Source organism: Rissa tridactyla, chromosome 3 (genome assembly GCF_028500815.1).
Source record: "Rissa tridactyla isolate bRisTri1 chromosome 3, bRisTri1.patW.cur.20221130, whole genome shotgun sequence".
NCBI lineage: Eukaryota > Metazoa > Chordata > Aves > Charadriiformes > Laridae > Rissa > Rissa tridactyla.
This window is the reverse complement of record NC_071468.1, coordinates 126754123-126774214: the sequence shown is the minus strand read 5'-3', so window position 1 is coordinate 126774214 and position 20092 is coordinate 126754123. Positions and strand designations below refer to the sequence as shown.

Sequence of the window (20092 nt, the reverse complement as noted above, 5' to 3'; positions counted from 1 at the left end):
CAATTAAGATATGCATTATCTGTGAGGCTGGCCCTAAGGCACCTGCTTCCAACAAATGCCCCTTTCCCATCAGCAAAACATCAGGAAAGAGCCCCAGAACCCCATCTGTGAGTAAGACATCCTGCACGTGACAACACCAAGAGGTTAGTAACAACTTCATAGACATTTTCATTCCCATCTTCCAGTGGAACCAAGACAATCTAACTAGAAAGAGCAGAGATCTGAGGTGACCCAACCCTGGTGGTTCTTAAATAGAAGCGTGGATGCCCCTGTCCTATCCACCCCCACCACACTCAGCATCATCAACTCCATAAGACACAAACTCAAGGTGTTCCAGCTCCTGCAGCTCATTTGAAGGTTACATTTAAAGCAGCTGTGGATTAAAGAATGTGTAAAGTAACTGAAATGTTTGTCAGCTGATGGCTTCAACTAGCTACAGCACCTTCCAAGCCAGCTCATAATTTGCAACTTCACTCCCCAAGAGTTGGGAAAACCAAAGGTGTTTTGTGCTCTCGGAGTAGGACCTGTTTGACATACCGCACCCCAGCGGCACGCGCCAGAAGCAGCCCTTTTAACTCTACTCCCTGTCCACAGGTAAGTCTATTAAGGCTTCGAGGTATTGCAGCGACTCACAACCTTACAAGAGGTGCTGAAGCCACTTTGCTAAGGAACATGAGGCTGGGAACCATGACCTGGAGTCATTTAGATGGGGAGGAACCTCTGGAGGTCACCAGGCCAACCTCCAGCTCAAAGCAGGAGCAACTACATCAGGCACCTCAGGGCTTTGATCAGTCCAATCCTAAATACCTCCAGAAGTGGAGGTCACACAACCCTCCCTGGTGTTTGCCAAAACAACGAGGAGTTTCAAATACTCTAGACCAGCCTACACCGAAAAGTGGGTTTTTGGCAAACACTGTGTTACCTGACCTCCTCCCTGTGTGACGCCACAGCTACCACCAGGTAAATCTGAACACACACATTATTTTAGGAAGTTGTGAAAAGCTTTACCCGAATAAATTAACACTGCAACCAAACCAAGGACGACAACTTCCAGCATCCCCTCCCGACGGGCTCCTGCAGCACCGGGAGATGAGGGGCCACGACACCTAGGTGTCAGCTGCTGTCACCAAAATATTTCGCCTTGTCCTCAGAGGCAAACAGAAGCCTTTAGGGAGGGCTAAACGGGCACCGGTGGTATAAACTGGAAGGAGCTGCCTGGTGGATTTTTCCCTGCATTCCCTTGAGGACAAGTCCCAGTGTAGAGCTTGCTGCTCACGTCTCCAAACACCTCCTGTTTTGAGCGCTGGCTGGTCAACGCAAGGCATGCACAGAAAAGCCTGCTCATACGACATGAAGATGCTGTATATTACAGTCTTTGCCAGTAGAAAAAAAACATGTACTGGCGTGCGTAATTTGTATGCGAGCAGCTACGTGGTTAGCCAAGGTCAGCAGACGCTGTGGGAACACAAGTGTCCTCTGGAGGATGCTTTGCTGGAGGCCATCCTGAAGCACTTCTGGCAGGTCCTCCCACCCGAACTCTTCCCGTCTCCTCCACCTGGCTCCCGCCTGGCTCCCTACACAGCAGTGGCAGGAAAATAAGCTTTAAATTAGCTTTTGCACTTCAGCACATTATTTCCCAGCTCCCTGCTGTGGCGAGGACGCAGGAGGCAGCACAAGCGAGCGGAAAACTCAAGCCTGCAGCGTGGCCCATCAACACCTCAGGAACCTTCCCCTCCCGGGTCCTTTTTCAGCCAGCAGCTCAGATGATGAGAGGACGCTGAGGAAAGACTAAAGCTGAGCTCATCAGCACGTCAAGTGGCCTGAAGCCATTTTAAGAGTGACACCACGAAGGCTGCTCTGACCCGTGCTCATTTCCTTCATCAAAATTTGAGTTCTGTGGAATAGCTAACTCCTCGGTAAAAATATATCGTCTGCAATACAGAGACAATTTCAAGTTGCCAAGGCACAGAAAATTCGTTAAAAGCAGGCAGCAAGCAGACCACATAGCAAGAAGTTGTCTCTTTAGCATGTTGGCTACAGAAATCAGGGATGAAGGCAAAACTCTGCACAAGCTTACTCCACAAGAAATTAGCAAACGGATTATAAATATCCTACCAAGACAATCCTTTGTATTAGTCAAGTATGTCCAAAAGGTGGACAATGGCCTATATATGTTCTTCTGCTGTGAGGTCATGACCAGAACCTGACTGAGCTGATGAAAATGCTTCATTCCTTGAAAGCAAATACAAGTGTCCAGAGCCATTCTGCAGTTTGCTGAAGGATTCAGCCTACACTTAATGTTCTCTGGACTTGCGAAAATACTGAAGAACTGGAGAATCTACAGAGGAAATGAGTTGTCGCAAGACCTGCTTTTTGGGAGGTAAAACAACATTAGTAGGCTCAAACCCTCGACTCGAACTCTCACAGCAGACTCAGACCAGCAAATCTTCATGCTGAGTTTTGTAGCGCAAGAGCCTTGTCTGCTCTCTGCCAGATGCAGGATGCTCATCTCTTCCATTGTTGGATAAGTTCAGTTTCCCCATTTTCCTATTTTTTTTTTTTTAAGATAGGAAAATATATTTTTCACTGGCTATCATCTAATTCTTTTCACCTAAATGAGATTTTTTTTTCCCCCTGGGAGAGCCTTTTATTGTACACCCATCATGGCTTTAAAGAACAGCTTTTACAAAGAAGAAAAAAAAGAAAGCTGTCTTGATAGAGCGAGCTTTCACCAGGGAGAGGGACCTCTTTGCAAGAGATAATCTGTCCTCACACCCAGCATCAGGGGGATCCAGTATCAACTTCATCCTTTCCAAAAGAATTAAAGAACCCCGCATCCTTTTGAAAGCCCCACGACCCTCCCCCCTTTTATCCCTACCTGGGGGGATGCTGGGTTTGTTATGTTTTGGAGGGGAGTTACGTTGGGGGATGAATTTCCTAGTGTCAAGCTGGTGAAGTGTTGAAGGAACAACTGCTCTGAGAATCACGGCATGGAGGAACACGCAACTTAGCTCCCCAAACGCCAGACAGGGAAATCAAAGTGCTGAAGAGCAGCTGGGGAATACTGCAGTGGCAAAGCTGCCTGCCAAGAGCCAGGAGAGATCGCTTTGTTGGTCCTTAACCCAACCTGAGCTGCAAGAACACCCTGGAGCAGTGAGCAGCTTCCCTCTTCCTTCAGACAGCATCGCCTAGGCCAGGCTCCAGCCTGACCTCTGCTCGTGTTTCTCAGACAAGTCAACGGGACACTGTTTGCCTTTTAAGTTCATCCTCTGTCCTCCTGCAGGAGCGTGACTAAGCAGAGAGATTTTTCCCCACTCAGGCAAGATCCTCATTTCAGAATGCACAAACGTGCCGTTGCTCTGAGCTACGCGGAAGCCCAAAGCCCCGTGTTTTCTTTCCAGACAAGGGCAATCGGTATCACTGGAGTTCTCATGGCTCAGGAAGACAGACTCTTCATGTTACCAGGCTCAGAGGACAAGCTAACCACAGAAATACAGCAGGCTTCTGAGCTTCAGCTAGCTAGAGGGGAGAAATACAGGAAACCGGTTAAGAAGCCTTATGGAAGTCTAAAATTACAGCGCTGGCAGCGTCAGCCCCCTTCACGTAACCATCTCCTTGTCGGGAAGCAAGTCACCTCCTCCGGGATGCTCCGAGCATCTTGCAAGGAATTTGGAAGGACCAACTTGCCAATGAAAAGGATAAATTAGCCACTGCCTGAAGGGCAGCTAAAACTTGAAACCAGACTGTTCACGAGACACTTATCCCTACTCCAAACACGACTAGTGAAAAGGGGACTTTGGCTTCTATACTTTTTTTTTCCCCCCCTCCCAAAGCGGTTTAAGAGTTTGTTTTGGTTTATGTTAGAAATTCCATAAATGCTTGAAATAAAAGTAACCAGAGCACCATGTCTGTTGTCATTTTCACCGAGACTGAGGTAGCGTTTAGATGTATTTAATTAGTATTTGGGCAAAAAAGTTAGCGTGTTTGGGCAGAGGTTCACAAGCTGGTATTTTACAGTGTCCCCTATAAAATCCAAGAAAAAGAGAACATTCATGGCTATCAAGAGAAAAGGCTATGCAAGATATCTTTCAAAGATGGTAACTCTTCAGATACTCTTACACTGATTTTAACACACCCAAGGAGATTAGAGAAATCCAGTTACAAATTAATAGTTTTGATTTAAAAAGCTAGTTATCGTCAAAAAAATGTCGTTCTCTGTTGCTAGCTCTTGGTGCCCATCCATCCCATGCATTCAAGTTCAGGGACCTCTCACAGCTGGTGTTGCCTGGGTTAGCGTCGTTACTCCATGCATCGTCAAAGCCTCATTTGAAAGATTAAGTGTTACAACACGCTCAGACCTCCCCATGCGAGTTGCCATCAGAGAGAAGGCAACACAGGACACCGGACAAACCATGGAGCCAGATACAGTTATGCTGCTAATTTGAGTGTTTATCCATGTGTATTTTATTTCCACAGTTTGCATGCAGTGACCTGTAGGTAGGAAAGGATCTCACAGGATGGGGGCAGCCTGCCAAAACAGGCAAATTGAGAAAATTAAGATGACAGATCACGCGAAAAGTATAGTTCTAGCTTCAGGATGCCTTAGGTCTCCAAGACTGACATCTCAGAGCACTGGTCTGACCTCTAAAAATCTCACAGTTAAAATTACTCGGATAAAATTATAAATACGGGTAAGATAATCAGCCAGTGTCACCCCAGGTCTCTGTATTGCTACAAAAACCATCTTATGGAAAGGCCTAGCCTTGTCCAAAAAATAGTCAAATTCTCCTGCAGATAGCAGAAATCGCTGTTGCTGGTTTTTCCACTCTCATCTCAACTGTCACCCTTCTTCCCTGCAATTCCAAATGCTCTACAACACCACCAGCGAGTCCCCTCGACCCTTTCAACATGCCCTCAAGCCTCCTGCCAAGCAGCTGGCCAAGGGCAGCACACGCCAGGGGTCATCAGAGCACGAGGGAGGTGGACCGGCTGCACGGCCAAACACAAAAACCATTCTGGACACTGGCTGGCCTCCCTGTTTTCTCTGCCTTGTCTCAGCACATCCTCAGGAAAGTCATCTGTCGCTTCTTCTAAAACTATTCTCTATCTGGAAATCAGAGATTAAAAAGAAGTTAGATATCAACACTTGTAAGTACTGAAAGGGGGGGTGTCAGGAGGATGGGGCCAGGCTCTTCTCAGTTGTGCCCGGGGACAGGACAAGGGGTAACGGGCACAAACTTGACCATGGGAAGTTCCACCTAAACATGAGGAGGAACTTCTTTGCTGTGAGGGTGGCAGAGCCCTGGCACAGGCTGCCCCGAGAGGTGGGGGAGTCTCCGTCTCTGGAGACATTCCAACCCCGCCTGGACGCGTTCCTGTGCCACCTGCTCTGGGTGACCCTGCTGTGGCCGGGGGTTGGACGGGATGATCTCCAGAGGGCCCTGCCAACCCTATGGTTCTATGATTCTATATCTAAGGATGTGAGGCAATAGATGCTGAATTAAAAAAAAGCACTGCAGTCAAAATTGAGAGTTGAAAGATTATGTGGTTTGTGTAAAGAGTTTACTACCAAAAAAAAATAAATCACAATGTTGGTTATCAAAAGCAAACTACACTGAGAAACAATTCAGAACTCAAACACCTTGATACACACGCTAAAAGAAAAGCCCGTGCCCTGCCTGCAAACCTCGACACCAGCGAGAGCCTGGCAGCCGCCTGCTGCCTCAAGGCAACCGAGTACAGGGGAACGGCCGTAATCCGTCAGACGGTGGTTTCCTGCCAGAACCTCCACAGAAGAGGACTCAATCTGGTGAGCTCAAAATGCTCGTTTGACAGCTTTTATACCTTCTCTAACATGATTTTTTCTCTAATAAATGCTGACTTGTGTTAAGGCCATCTTATCACAGGCCGTGACTTACGAGAAGCCCAGTCCAGCCACAAACATGTTACTGGCACTGACTGGAATCGAATTGCTTAAGAACTGACAACCTTTTAGGCCTTAACTCATCTAAAGCTCTGTTACATCTATCTGACATTTAAGGGTGAAGACCGCTCCACAGCACACAAATGCAGCTAAGTCAGGAAGGTGGGCAGCTGAACTCCAGAACCTGAGTTTCACACCTGACTGCTCCCACCAACGCCTTTTGGGATTTAAGGTACTGAGGAGCCTGCGCTGTCCTGATGCTCAGCCGCAGCTCTTTTAGAGAGGAAAACAACTTACTACCAGCTCAGGCTAAACCCCCACACCAGCTCTAAAATGAGAACTTGAGGTTGAGAAGGACTACATGGCACCATGGATTTCTGTTCTGCTTTTTTTTTTTGGCTGTTCAGTCCAAAACCTGGTCTGGCCAGCCAGAGACTGGATCTTTCACACCACATGTGAGCTCCTGCCTAAGCTCTGCCCCCAAAAGAGCACTCGGAATGGCTAAAAGGGTTCCCCGCGTCTAAGGGCCCGGGCACTTGCTGGACTTGTGCCATCGGCGAGCCCACCAGCACAGACGGCTGCATTTCTACCCTGAGGAGCTCACAAGGTGCTGACAAAGGCGGTTGCTGCTTGTGGATATGGCCTTGACAGATTAACAGCATTTAACACAATACTGAACCTGCCCTAGGGCTGTCAGACCATAGTACTGCCCCAAGGCAAAGTGCATCCTCAGGGCAGGGACTAAGTGCCACTTTTGTCACCTCCCTGAGAGTATAAACGAGGCTATTTGGTTTCCTTCCTTTTAGATAAATTGCCTTTCCCCAAAAGCAAACCACTGCTGTGTTGTCCACAACTTGGGTGAAAGATTTTGTTATCAATAGCAGAATTTCTGCACTTGGGCCCTTGACTATTTCCGTCAAAGCAGATGGATTGCTGTTATTAAACTGGCAAAACGGAGTGGAGAACATAATTAAGGCAAATTTAGGACAGTTATTTCATTCCACACAGATGAACTGGCACATCCAACTATCTCCCCTCTCCCTGCCTTTTCTTTGCTCTTAGAAAAGAGACATAGAAGTACTTGCTGCTTCATATGGAGAGCTGTTCCCCACCTCAAATAGACCTGTCCACCTCTGGGAAACACACAGCTCAAGAACTGAGCTACAGGAACAGCAGTTCCCAAGTTGCTCTGGTTTTCTAAAGCAGACGAGAATCAGGGAGTCGGTGCCCTCCTTCGCCCAGCACACCAAACGCTCCCTCTGCTCCCCAGGGGGACAGGGAGACGGCTAAAGCGCAACCGCACACTACTCCAGACAACACTAAGAAAACAGCATGAGGCATAAAGTTTTCAAAATAAGGATTTGTACGTGAGGCTGCTTTTTTGCTTCCCGAACAGCTTTAAGTTTTGGTTTAGGTCATTTCTATTAAACTGACTGGAGATTTTTTTGTTTTGTTTTTTTTTAAAGGTGCAATAAGTAGTAGTTAAGTTTACTTCAGAACCCGGAGTCGGAACTACCTGATGAGCTCTAGCTTACCTTAGACCAGAGCTGCAGCCATGGCACACAGCTCGTACCTGGAAATCACGTGTGACCCCATCTAGTTTCCCTGGTGAAAAGTACTGGTGGCTCGAGAGCTGGTCTGCAGAACTGGGCTCTAGGTCCCGTTTGCAGGTATTTATCATTTCAGTCCCCAAAATACTCATGAGATAGGGGTTAACAGTAAACTAAACTAAGTTGGAACCAAAGTATGAATGTGTTTTACTGGTACGGGTACTTAACTCACCTGATTTCTTTCAGTCCTTCCTTCTGGATAACCTGAAGGATCTCTTTATGGCTCATAGGTGTATTAGGGTATTTCTCCAGGACCTGGCAAGCAGAAGGAGATTGAGAGGAAGTTACTCATTTGCATTTTCACTTTAATGTTCAACTGCACAGAAAGCTACATTAAATGGTTTGGACATCTCCAAGGATACAGGCGAGGAGGAACTACTGGCCTTCTCATCTCACCACCACCCCTTCCACCTGAAGAATACAAAGAGACTCCGGGAGACCGGCTGAAGGGCTGACTTCAGCGCAATTCCCAAGCTTCATTTCAAAAGCACTGCCCCTAGGTATCACTTCTTCGGGAGAATGAAATGCTCCACAGCAACAGGGTGGCTTCACAACCATCAGCGTCACTTGGGAACGCTGCAGGAACTGCTGAGGTACCTCAGATACAAAACTTCCAAAACCCAAATCCTTAACGTTTGCAGAGTTGAAACAACTACTGATCAGTTTGGTTCTAAGTATTAAAGAAGTTTAAGGAGGTCTGGTGTTTAATACTGCCAGGGTTGTTTAAAAAAATCTGTTTGAACGCAATTCAGGCTTAAAGTTCATAACTATGGTCTATGAAAAGTGTTAAATTGTCAAAAACACTCGGGGCCCTTCCCCAGCCCACACTGCGCAGCAAGTGCCAACCATCGCTCGCTTCCCTTCCAAGAGGGCTAAGACGCAAAAGTCTACTCCACAACCGCAGCCAGAGAGTTGCTGAAGGCTTCTGAAGGAAGCTGCCAGTGACTACGCGTCATTTGGATATTTTAAGCACTATTCGTGCTGGGGGGCTGGGCAGGAAATGCCTCATTTCCTCCCTAATCATCCGCCTGTGACCCATGCCCAGCACATCAACCCTTGAGCGCTGCCTTCCATCTTTAGCCAGAAAACAAACCCTCAGTATGTCAAGCATAGAAACCTACAAGTGACTTTGCAGAAGGAAATGACCCGTTTTAGTTTCTCTGTTCTGCAGCTCTGCGGAATACATGGCTTCTCCTAAAGCCCCACCTTACTCCCTCCAGGAAGACCCAGGTTACCCTGACGGCCGCAGACCCACAGCTCTCTCTGGGAGGGACTTTGGAAAGACCCCGTTGGACTGCAGCATCCCCCTGCTCCGAACAAAGACCCACCGTTAGCACCAGCTTTAGCTTTGCAAGCCCTACCTGACGGCACCTGAAAGTCTCTCTTAAGTGACGTTAAAGCCTGACTTCCACGGCCACTTCATTCCCGAAGCTGGTACCTGGCTTTTGCCAAGGCTGCGGACTGCAGGGAGACACACGGAGGCACAGCACTGACACCAGCACAGCAGCGTTCCGCCTTCAGGGACTTCTGGAGTAGCTGAGTAACGTGTATAAAAGGGAGTTTAAACCAGATTTAGGTCGGATTTATTTTTTTTTTTTTTTACCCTTACTCTAGGACCAGCCTCAGTGACTCATTCCACCTCATTTCTAGCTGTAAGTAAGGATGGCCGCAGCAAAGGGATACCAAATTAAGGTGGCTGAAGAGTGCTTTAAGTCAGGCAGTTTACAGATTTATATCAGCTCCCAACTCACGTTCACTCCGCGTTGCCAAAGAGTCAGGATACTTCTATACCATTAACTTGGTACAAATCCTGAAAGCTTGTTCTGCACAGTGTGCTGAACCCCACGGAGGGCAAGAAGGGCCAAGGCTATCTCAGTTCCCACTGTGGTGTCAGCCTTTTCACTGCGCTAGCAAAACAAATCGGGAGGAAAATGAAGTAGTGCGATGATTCCACTAACAAGGACCTTTAAGGCATTTGCCGTTTCTCACGATTTTATATGTGCGTTTTTTTTCTTGGGCACTGCGTTCTCCTCTTGACTTTCACTACGCAGACGCACTCTTGGCAAGTCCCATCTCACTCATACCTAGAGTGGCAACAACCACATTTCATTAATTTTTCACTAGGCAGAACCACAATGCAAAGCTAATACTGCGTTCGACCAGAGAATCTCCTCATTAAGAGCAGAACAGAAGAAAAGCTTTTCTAATTATATCCCTGCATGCCCACAGGATGCTTCTAAGTATTTCTCCCAGGTAACCTGTTCCCACGTCTTCTTTCCTCAGGACGTTTTCCAGAAGTTGAGCTCAGCAAGATGATCAGCTTGGCCTCCTGCCACACCTGCCTGGCTTCCTGCAAATCGTGATGGACCACTCCTGAGCTTTTAGAGAGTTGCTCTTGAAGATCAAGCAGCTCTCCTGGCCAGGCATTTTTATCCTTCTACTCTCTTCTTCATTTCCCACAAGATCCTAAACTCTCATTTCACAGTCACTGAAACCAAAGGTGCCACTAGTGCACCACTCTTCATATTCCCCCATCAGCTCTCTTCACTCTGCTAGATCTCCTCTAGCCAGTTAGTCCAGCATCTGGCTCAACAAGTTATCCTCAAGCAATTCCAGAGGTCTCCAAGACTGGTTGTGCCCTGCATCACCTTCTGGAAGCACCTGCTTCCAGCAGATTCCAGGGCAGAGCCAGAACCAACCCTCCATTCACAAGGCTTTTTCCAGCTGTCTAAAGAGGGTTCACCCACGTCCTCTTCCTGATGGGCTGGCCTGCAGCAAACACCCACCATGGTGTCCTCTTTGTCACTCTCCCCTCTAGACTTGACTGAAAAGCTTGCAATTGAGTCATCACCAGTTCTACAGCACAGCTCTGCGCATTCCTAAAGCTGCTTTTTAGCACGGAAGGCAAACCCTTCATTTTCCATCTCTCCTTCCACACAAACCACTCCCATCATCCATCCCTCCATGAGTTTAATCTCACCAACTTTGTGGCTCTGCATGTAATAAGAGCTGATCAAGAAGGAACTAAATTATTCATATCAAAACTGCATGCAGACCTCGATCCCCTATGTCCCATTCCAAACAAGCCTTTCAGACTGGCCCATGGGTGTCCTGGGGAGGTGACAAGAGTTTCTCTGGAGAAGTGGAAGAAGCTTCCTTGTCAGAGACCCCCCAGGTGCCTCCCTTCATCCTACTTTTGTCTCCTGGATTCAGTCTCCACAACAGTCTAAAGCACCCCCACGCTGTCAGCAACCACATTGGCAAAGATGTCCTTGCCCTTCTTCATCAGATGGATCCTACCTCCCACCATCAGTTCTCATTCCTTAGAGTCCCCTGATCATAAAAACAACCAACCTGCCTATAAGCACTCACTGTGCAGGCAGAACCTGCTGCTCAGTGAACATCTTCCTGCCCAAGGCTCTCCCATTCACCAGCAGGATCTAGGAGACCACCTGGGCCCCCAGATCTCTCACGCTTGCTCCCAAAGGCCTGGTGACGACCTTTGATCTGCTCAAGGTCTCCTGCAGGAGATCTTTTTCCTTTTCTAACATAGGGACAATGCTGATAAACTGTGGGGAGAGGGATAAAGGCAGGGGAGTTTTAGAAGTAGGCCCCCCAAAATGCTCAAGGGGCCTAGATCACTTCCCCTGTAAGTCAAAGCTATGGGATAGAGGACTTCTTCTGCCTGGACGCTGAAGAGAGCTGAAAGAAAAAAAAAGGCTGAGGGTAAGACATGATAACAGCCTTCCCGTACCTATGAGAAGGCTATAAAAATGGAGCCAGACTCTTCACTACGGTGTGTGGTGGAAGGATAAGAGACACTGGGTAAAAGCTGAAACAAGAGAGGTGCCAAGTGAGTATAAGGAGTAACATCTTCATGATGAGGCCAGTCAAGAAATGGAATAGGTTGTGCTATTTCCACCCTTGGAGGTTTTCATCAAGACCTGACTGGATAAAGCCCCAGGCAACGTGGTCTGACCTCAAGCTGACCCTTCTTTGAGCAGAAGACTGGACTACAGCCTCCTGAGGTCTCTTCCGGCCAAATTATCCCTTGATCCTACAGGTGCCCTTAAACACGTAGGATTAGGGGTAGTAGTCCACAAACCAGAACTCTACCAACCTCTCCACAACATCCTGGATCCAACCTCTTGGCAGGCAAACTTCCCAAGACAGCGAGCTTGCTCCAGGCACAACCAGCCCCAGATTTGCCAGTCTGTCAGAACAGAGTGCTCCTCTTCTGCTGCCAGAACTCTGTATTTGTTCTCCATCCAAACATCTGCAGGCAGAGGAAGTCTTTTTGCTGCTGAAAGTAACCAACGCTCCCATCTTCAACGCTGCCCCTGACCCTGGAATGCAGCTTTTCTATCATCTCCTGAGCAGTGTGGGGCTTGGGCTGCTGCCCTGCAGCATCTCTGCAAATCACCACTTAATCTCCCACTTGTCCTCCCTTGTCTGCTCACCTCCTCCCACAGGTGGTTCACCCAGAAACTGAAGCAGAGCCCATGCTCCACTGGTGAAGCTGCCATAATCTCCAACCCTGGCCTCCAGGAGGAGCACCAGGCACTCCCTGCAGCCTTGGACCTCCTGCATGGCATCTGGAACAAGGCTTTTCACACAGGGGTGGTGGGGCATTCAGCTGGTGCAGGCACCGACACCCTGTGGTGTCACCACCAGCGTTGTGCCAACCAACGAAGTGAAGTGGTCTGCTACGAGTACCAGACTTTTTTTGCTAGTTCAGCTTGACGGTCCTTGTGTCAAGGTGAACTTTCTTTGAGAATACAACCAAAGAACACAAGATAGAGGAGTAAGAAGATGGATTAGAAATAAAACTGATTAGAGGTGCCCCAGTAGTAAGGAAACTCACATGATTTTTTCTTCTTGACTACAGTTATCCATCTTCGATAATACACAAGTAACAAGAGGCTATAACGAATGCAGCACTGAATGAAAGATGAGTGATTCAAGGGGTGACACCACTGCAAGCACCCTTGAAGCAAGCTAACGGTGCCATTTGGGCTGCTTGTTTTCCCTCCCCAGCTTGAACGTGCTGTTTCTGAACAGAAAGCCTGGAAGAGCAAAGAACACACCAACAGAATTATCAAAAGGCAACTGGGAATCACGTGTTGTTGGTCTTGCAGAGGAAGCCTGTAGCTTTGCAGGGGTAACTACAGAACGGCACCATGTATCCAACACAGATTTTATTGACTTAATTCATCTGACATTCCTCTCAGAGATGCCTTAGAAATCCTTATCCATCAGCATCCTTGGAAGATGACAGTTTTTACCTGCCAGATCACAGTGCAAACTCCAATTTATTTTCCATTGGTCTGGATGTAGAAAAATATTCATCTGAGGACATAACTCTCAGGTGGCTTCTAAGTATAGAACTGCGGCATTTTGCTAGAGCCACTAATGTAGTGCCCAAGGCTGGGTACTGCACAAACAGATCGATACGGGATGGCCTGTTCTCAAACGCACAAGAAAAGTGTTTGTAACTCCAGGTTAACCATTAATGCTGACTTCAAAACAATGCAAATTCTGTTCCTCAAGATCTAAAGTACATCAAAGACACCTACTCTGGAACACACAAGTAGCCAAAAAGGCTGCCTGTCTGCTGGGAGAGAAGACTGACCTCCCAACACCTAGACCTTTCATTGACTCTTGACCCAGACGGGCAACAGATGGATGAGAAACTTTACTTTGCCCCTCTCCCCACCCACAATACACCACTAAAGACAAACTGCACGAAATTAACACTGCTAACAATGTAGCTTAAGACTTCTAAGGTGTCACTTTGCTTAGCAAAACCAAACAAGACTGGCCATCTCTACTGAGGAAGGATTTTTTAAATAGTCTCTATAGAAATGATTATCTGCTATTTGGCAATAAGTAGCAACAAAACCTTCAAAACATCGGGGTTGTACTGGGTCTAAGATTGTTTTCCATTAGTGACCAGACGACAGCACAAAGCACACCCTCAACAAGTTCCCAAACGACACAAAACCAGGAGGAACAGCTGACGCAGAAGATGGTTGCGCCTGTTGAGAGGGACCTTGACAGGCTGGAGAAACAGGCAGACAGAACCTCCTCTCAAGTGCACAGGGAAATGCCAAGTCCTGCAACCGGAGAGGAACAACCCCTCGTTGACCATGAGCCAGCAGTGTACCCTTGAGGCAGAATGGGCCACCGGCACCCTGGGCTGCAGGACGCTGACAGCAGGTTGACAGAGGTGACCCTTCTCCTCCGCTCAGCACTGGTGAGACAGTATCTGAAGTGCTGTGTCCAGCCCTGGGCTCCCCAATTCAAGACAGACGGACTGGAGAAAGTCCAGCAAATGGCCACAAAGATCATTTTAAGGGTCTGGAGCATCTTTTATATGAGGGGGGCTGAGAGTTGGGATTGTTTACCCCGGAGAAGACAAGGCCCAGGGGCATCTTATCATTGTGTATAAGCACCTGACAGGAGGCCGTAACAAAAACCAAGCCAGACTCTTCAGTGGTGTGCACTGGAAGGACAGCAGGTAACGGGCACAGGTTAAGTGTGGTCGTGCTTGGGGTTTTTCTGTTGGGTTGTTGTTTGGTTTTTGTTTTTTTTTAATTGTTATTCTGACAGTGGTCAAACACTGGACAAGGCTGCCTAGGGTAGCGGTAGTGTCCACCCTTGGACTGGCCAATGTCCTAGGAAGCCCACTGTCAGCAGAAGGGTTGGACTAGACAGTCTCCAGAGGTCCCTTTCAACCTCAATTATGCTGCGATTCTATGATATAGATCTTCCTCAAGTGACCAAAAGAAGCTGATTTAGTCGCTGAAGGACTGAGGTTAAAGTATCACCACATAATTTTATGTTCCCCGCGCTTTCTAGCTGACCAGGTTAAATCCACCGGAGGTATTTCCCAAGCCAAGCCATGAACAACCTTCCACAGGCTACTGTGAGTGCGAACCAATGCACGGCGAGGAAGGGAAACTTGCAGAAGCCATGAACACAAAGTCAACACCTTCGGTTTAGGAACTTCACTCACAGAAAACTGGGAGACTATTTTGAGGAAAATAAAACAAACCAAGAATCATTCGACACTGGCCCTTTTTAAGAATTTTCCTTAGCCATCTGTTATGGACTACTGTTAAGACATTATTGTGATAGATTAATTTGATTAAATAATACAGACACTCTTAAAATGATAGAAACAGCCTTCAGAAAGTACCTATGGAAGTAGTGATCCATGTAACCCAACCTGCTACACAGCAAGAAGGGATTTCAGACTTTCACTTACGGTAACGGGAAACATGGGAAGGAGAGAGAGAAGGTCGCAGAAGCACGCAGGAGGGGAAAAATATTCAAAAAGCTTACCATTGTCCTTCTTCATCTCAAAATAATGGAAAAACTAGCTCATGAAGTTGCAAGCCTAACAAAATATAGCAAGTTATGGTCAGGAAGAGAAGTACCGATTCAAAGTTGTATGGGTTTTGATCTGAATGGCTATCTAACTTTGACACGTGAGGCATACCTGCAGAAAAGGGTGCTCACATTCACTATTCCTAGCCCATAAAATAGGCATCGAAAACCCTTTCATCATCTGCAAGTTCAAGAAGACATCATACGAGGAAAGATAAAACACCGCCACTATTGCAAAACCATGAACAGGAACAGGTCGTTGTCAAAAGGCTTTTGGATCACTGAAAACATTTTATCTTGTGAATATGAAGCAATTAGGTACGGCTTAAATAAAACAAAATCATGAGAATGGTCCAAGATTTGGGAAACACGGCTGACACTTAAGCTCAGTCTAGACAAGCTCATCTGGAAAAACAACTTTTCTGGCTGAGTGGCCACGGCTTCTTCCAACAGCAGAAAGTTTGCACGAGAACCGAGAGACTTGTTTACAGTGGTCAGATGCTTCCCAGAACCTCAAAGCACACACGTCTCCTGTGCGGCTGATCCCCGACCAGACTCAAGGACAAACCAGAAATGAAGAGGTTGGACAACCCAGCCCTCAAAGTGGTCAGGGGGCTCCAAGTCACCAGTCCCGTCTGTTCCAAAGGCACGCAGCCCCCCACCAAATAACTTTAAGCAGCATGCCAAGATCCGCAAATACCCCGAACAGGGGTCACGAACATCTAAATCTGCAGGAGCCACCCACTGCGGGGCTGCTTCCCACCCATCACAACCCGACTGGCATGCTTTTATCCACAACTGCCTTTACGGAAGAGGCGCAGAGGCCAATGATAGCCCAGTGGCCTTAACCCCAGCGCTGCTCCATGGCCATTGCGGCTCCCTGTGGTTTCGTTAACTTTAGCTAATCCTGCACTGTAGGATCAAAGTTTCTTGTGTTGGGCCACCAGCACCAGAGGTGAAACCAATAAAATGACTAGCTTTGGCTACACAGGACCAAGATTAATGTGCACTAACCTGATATCAGTTGTCATCTCATGTTCTTTAAGAAACTTGTTTAATACTCACTCTCAGCCTACTTAGATAAGCAAAGCAGTTCACACCTTCAGACGCAGTAATAACCCCGTGCTGCTTTACAAGCTGATCCAGAAGAACCAGGTACAAGGATTAAAGAGACTCTTAAAAAAACAGATACACTTTAATTACCTTCTCCTCTCTCTCCTGCCCTTTTAATCCTGTATCAGATCTTCACCCAAGTCCTTTTTTTAGTTACCGTGTGTAAATAAATAAAAACTACTACTACTATCTGCACAGAACTGAATCTGAGCGGCATTTTGAAATCAAGTCAGGATGTATAAGCTACGTTCATACTATGCTCAGCATCAGCCAAGATGAATCCAAAGAACAAAGCAGCAAGTGCCAAGCGCAGTTACTGAAAAAACCTCATTACTGGAACCTAGCTATAACTACAGAAACGTGTCAGTGTTCACTATAGGGGAAGCCGTATACTTGAGGTGGTGTCACTGATGCTCCAATTATGCCACCTTAGGTGTTGAAATATTCTAGTTGGCTCATTGTTAACAAAAACCATTTTGTAGTTCTATATACATATCTTATAATATGTGTTGCTTTGCACCCTGAAGCTGTCCTGGTTTCTGCAAACGTTTCCAAGAAAACAGGATCATCAGAAGAAAAGATATTTCCTAATTTCACATCTTGGAAGAAAGGCGGCTTTCTTACCCTTACACCCTTTATGCTGCCATTAAATGGAAAGCATTACGTTCCCGAAGCGAGGTAGGCAGCTACATCAAGTGGGCCCAGACAAATGAGTCCCCTACGAGCACCAGCCTCCCATGCCACAACAAAGTCTCCAACAACACACGTTACAAACCTCTGCTCTTCCAAGCAGCTCACTTCTCCCACGTTTCCCAGATATCACTCATTTACAAGCACTGGCAAGAGGGGAAGAAGGTGTCACGCCTCAAATCTGCAGCAGAATAGGCAAAGCCACATTTTACCCAGGCTGTTACAGAACAAAAACGTAAGCTCCAATTGCATCCAGACGGAAGCAGGTATGGGACACGTTTCTTTATTCTTTAGCTAATGGGAGAGAAGCGCAGGGCGGTTTAGGTGTACCAGAGACCAAACATACGCAAGGGAATAACAGGAGTCGGGGCTCTCACCGCTGCATGAAGTCCTCGTCACTACAGTGTCCCTTTAAAACAGGGGTAGTTCTGCAGTGTGTGATAAAAACAGGGAAACACCCGAGCGGAAGATGTTTCAAGGCAAGAGATAACTATAAAAGGAAAGCAAATTTGACAATAGAAATTACTTCAAGGCTCATTTGTCTTATTATCATTTTGCTGAACTCAAGCTCAAAGTCCATATTCTGCTTCCAGGTCCCAGGTCGAGCTACTGCAACACGATCCAGAGGAACCCTCAGCTCCGGCCATGCTGCCTACCAGCGTTCCTCACTTTCAGAATAAAATGCAGACTCAAGGATTCCCAAAGCATTTCCAGCACCTCCCTATACAGTGAGGATTTGCCTATAGGCAAGTGCCCTCTTAATCTTCAAGGAAAATATTTCTACTACAAATCCGAACTTGCTGGTCAAGTCAATGATGAGGACAACCAGGTCCCAACCAGCAGGACAGAGGAGGAGGAAGGACAAGGGTGAGGAGGAGGATGGGGTTGGAAGTGCAGTGCCAGCATGCATCTTCTCATGGGTGGCCCAGTCCAGTTGGGAGCAGCTTCCACCCCAGTGCTGGACCTCAGAGAGGACCCACGGCGACCATCAGTGATGCCTTCGTTAAGACTGGTGGCCCCAGCATGGGGGACAGGAACCATCAGAATCAAAGAGCTCGCATCATAAAAGTTTACAAGAATCAGCACGCTGAGGTATCCGTGTTAAGTGCAAACAGGAGGGGTTTAAAAGGGAAAAAGAAACCAACCAGCCTCTAAGCATGATTATCCGGGGTTGGCTGCTTTGGGAGTAGTTTGGCATGTGTTTTCCAGCATTGTTGCCCCCAAAACCAAAACAATCTCATCTCTACATCAAAGCTTTCACCTGGCTTTTAGAAATCTTTTAGAATGAAGTCAACAACCGTTCTCGCTCTGAGCCCCAGGTAACGGCAGTCCGTCCTCACGGGGAACTCCCCAGCGCCACGGCAATTCCCTGGTGCTGCACAGCCGAGCCGCCGGACAACACACTCTAAAGGAGAGACACAGACTGATCGAGGGGGATGACCCTCCCCACAATTAAATCTGTGGTACTGGACATAGGTACAGCCGAGGTTTTGCTCTGGAAATCCACCAAACACTGACCCACACATCACGGAATCAAACCAACCAGTGTCACCAGTGCTATTTTTAAATCAACGCAGTGAAGAGACATGTGTCCTGGGCAAAATGTCCCGCAAAAAGAGGGACATTTATCTCCTCTGAACGGCACCCCAAGTGAGTAGAAATCTTTGGTTACACAGAGTTATATCTTCGGTTTAACAGAGTTAAAACTGTTATCTTCTCATACAATACGAGACAGAGCAGATAATCTCCCCATTTTGGGTTCTATTCCTTTCTTCAATCCTTTGACAGAAGAGGAGGGAAACCACAGGAAGATAATCTTAAAGCACAAGAGCAAGACAAAGGGCTGGGATTGTATTGGTTGGCTGATGATTAGCTGAAAACAGCTTAGAAAGTAAGCAACAGAGCCTCAACTTACACCTTTGTGTTTAGCCTACACTTGTCAGTAAGAGCAAGGTGTTAACTTGGCGCTTGTCAAACATTTATCTCCAGTAGGACTATCAAAAGAAAGCCCACCACCAAACAGATATCTGCTTCCAGGGAAAGTGCAAGCAAGCCTGAGCGACTAAAAGCAAATCCATGGAGTATGGCCTTCCTCTTCCCGAAGCAGGAGTAGCGGGCAGGGAAGGACAGAAGTAAAAAAAAAAACAAACCAACTCGGCTGTGATAAAGTTACCAGCTTATCAAAGCTCACACTGTTCAACAGAATATATTATCCCGAGCATCTTCTGCAGTTACATTTCTAGGGAGGACAAGCTACTGCGTGACAGCTTTGTAACTCAAAGATGAAGAATTGATTATGCAGAGGCAGGGGGACTTTTAGATGGTAACAGCTGCAAAACTAATTTAAATGAATGTGTGTGAAAGCACACAGGCAAGCATGTCTGCTTGAGACAGGAGGTGAGGCAGGATCTCCATCTCCTAAGTAGCTCTGGAACAAACAGGTTTTTCTTTAGCCGAAAAGATTTCAGAGTCTTGGCACCAGCAGTGGTCTCTGCGCCGGATCATGAATCCAGGAAGGGCTGCATCTTCCTCCCTCCTCCACTCTGTGGCCATCACCCTGGGGACCCCTGAAGCTCTTCTACTTGTTTTGAGCCCAGTTCTTGCTTCTGTAGCTGAAGTGCAGGTCTTGAGCGTCCTGCACGTAGCCGTGAGCCGATCAGAGACGGTGTTCCTGCTGCACCAAGCCTGTGTTTGACAAGCTTGCCCAACACCCAAGTGAAGGTTTGGTGCCTTCGTGACACAAGGAGCTTCTCCTGCTCCTTTGCCAGGCACACGCGACACTTCATGGCTTACTCCATTCCACAAATGCAGATGCAGACAACGCAATACTATTTGCTTTTCATCCTACCAGTGCACCTGATGGGCACCAAAGGGCAGAAAATGCTGTTTCTGGGTACACCCCACCCATATTCATCTCACCTCTTATCTGCATAAGGGAAAGCTCAACAAAAGCAGAGGGGACCTTCGGGATGTCCACGTGGGAAGCCTTGCATCTTACGACACGTCAGCCAACGTTTAGGCCCATCTCATTGTGCTGCGTCACTTGCAGAAAGCTCTGTCGAGTAGCCCTATTCCCGTATCAATGCTCTTCATTACTAGTATTTCCAACAGTTCAGCGAAGCTTTCTAAAATAGGTGTCTGTATCACTCAACTCCACGCCAGTCAGTGCTCCAGCAAAGCGCCATCACACCACAGCTTCGCTGCCAGGCACGGGGAACTCGCCAGAGGTCAAGCTTTCCTGATGCCAACTGCCCGTTCACGCCTCTCTAAAGCCACCGGATCGTAATTAGGCTGAACCTGATGCAGAAGCAATCTATGATTCCTAATTACCTGTTCCACATTTCACATTGCAAGCCCCTAGAAT

General features: G+C 47.3%; 1 protein-coding gene across 5 annotated transcripts in view; it reads right to left on the bottom strand.

Annotated features, from left to right (window-relative positions):
- The window catches only part of ASXL2 (ASXL transcriptional regulator 2), a 122907-nt gene that overhangs the window by 82618 nt on the left and 20197 nt on the right, over window positions 1–20092 (bottom strand). For 3 of the 5 annotated variants that reach the window (XM_054196118.1, XM_054196119.1, XM_054196116.1), the window contains one exon: window positions 7706–7788. The exons of 1 other annotated variant lie outside the window; for it this stretch is intronic. In XM_054196118.1, coding sequence (XP_054052093.1) covers window positions 7706–7788 — 83 coding nt within the window. Of the gene's footprint in view, window positions 1–7705; window positions 7789–8894; window positions 9070–20092 lie in introns of all 5 variants that reach the window. One more of the 5 variants, XM_054196120.1, reaches the window with a different exon arrangement.